The 1594-nt window shown below is 62.0% G+C and overlaps 1 protein-coding gene across 1 annotated transcript; it reads right to left on the reverse strand.

Annotated features, from left to right (window-relative positions):
- On the reverse strand, nt 1–1387 carry HRCT1 (histidine rich carboxyl terminus 1). Its single transcript, XM_059411334.1, has one exon. It carries the CDS (start codon nt 1211–1213, stop codon nt 875–877), a length of 339 nt encoding a protein of 112 aa, XP_059267317.1. The 5' UTR covers nt 1214–1387; the 3' UTR covers nt 1–874.
- Between the last annotated feature and the right edge of the window lie 207 nt (nt 1388–1594).

Raw genomic sequence — 1594 nt, forward strand, 5'->3', positions numbered from 1 at the left:
TGCAGGTCCCAGAGCTCAGTCTGCCCTGGAGATGGGCTGGGAAGATCGCTGGAGCCCTTGGGGGCCAGCTTGGGTGGCCTCATCCCTCTTCTCCCTGAGCCCCTGGACTGTCCCACAGAGGCCCAGAGCTCCCCCTGGTACACAGAGAGCCCTCTCTGGGCGGGGCCACATGCAAACCCTAAATCCTCCCTCAGAGCCTGGGTCTGGAGCTTTCTTTCCCTACTACCCTTGGAGCACCACAGGTCCCGCCCAGGTTCCCCCAGCGCACAACTGGCCCTCCAGCACCAGGCAGAAGGCACCTGTGTCAAGCATTCACTTCTTGTCAGAGACGAAGGTCCCAGGGCAGTGCAGACATATGCCTGGCTGCTCCCTCTCCCACCTGTGTCAGTCAGGAGCCTCTTCATGAAAGCTTCTTAGCGCGTTTTATTTTCTTGCATCAAGGCATACGTGAATTGACCTTGCAGCCTCATATTGCCTTCTCTCCAAATACAAGGGCATTGCCGGCCCCTCCCAGCTAGTCCCCTGGCCAGTACGTCGGAAGACAGCCCTTCAGAAAGCCCTGAACATCTTCTGTGCGTCCACGTGCACCGACATTCCCTGGGAGTTACAGGCACCAGGCGACATCTGTCCCCAAAGGAGACCCCTGCTCTCGCCCCGTTACCCTCCAGTGTGCGCAGGGCCACCCCCAGTGGCCCTCGGTCCTCTCCTCATCATACCAGGGGGCATAGTATGCAGAAGCAGCCCAGTAGGAGTGGGGCACCCTCCCCAGCGTTTCCTGCAGAGAGGCGCCCCTCTGCAGGGGAGCACAGGGGCCCACAAGTCCAGAGTCCCAGGGACAGTAGGTAGGGCAGGCCTGGGCTGCCATTCACAGGTGTCAGCGGCGGCCTCGGTGGGCATGGTGGGCGTGGTGGTGGGCGTGGTGCTGGTGGAGGTGGTGGTGGTGGAGGCCCGCATGGTGCGTGTGAGACATGTGGCCAGGATGATGGAAGTGGCGAAGGTGTCCCAGGTGGCCCTGGCGCGGGAAGAAGCAAGGCTGGGCCCAGCGGACGCGGTTTCTCCTGGCAGCCGGTCGGTTCCTCTCCACATCCACCCGGAGGTCCTGCTGTCCGCGGCACAGGCAGGCGGCCAGCAGCAGCAGCAGGAGGATGGCCACAGCAGCACCAATGATCAAACCCACGAGGCCTAGCATCTGGAAGCTGGACGGTCCTTCCATTCGGCAGCTCCTTGCTGCTTCCTCCCCTTCGGCAGCCTCTGCTCTGCCTTCACAGTCCCGGGACCTTGTTGTCTCGGCTCCCGCGGACTGGAGAACAGCCAGGGAATGTGGGCGCAGCCTCTTTGGGCCGGAGCTGCCTGCCAAGTGTGAGGCCAAGCGACTGTTAACTCTGAGGAGGTCCATGGGGACACTGGGTGGGAACAGAGGAGGCATCAAGCAGGGCTGTGGAAGGAAGAGCCCTGAGATTGGGGACAAGAGGTCCAGGCCCCCCATCTCTGCCACCTGGCCAAATGACCAGGCCAGCCCCCTTCTCTCCCTGGCCTCAGCAGCCGCCACTCTTAGATAGGACAACATAGCAAGTAAGAATGTGGGTTCTGGAAC

The sequence above is a fragment of the Mustela nigripes genome, chromosome 9, assembly GCF_022355385.1.
Source record: "Mustela nigripes isolate SB6536 chromosome 9, MUSNIG.SB6536, whole genome shotgun sequence".
Taxonomy (NCBI): domain Eukaryota; kingdom Metazoa; phylum Chordata; class Mammalia; order Carnivora; family Mustelidae; genus Mustela; species Mustela nigripes.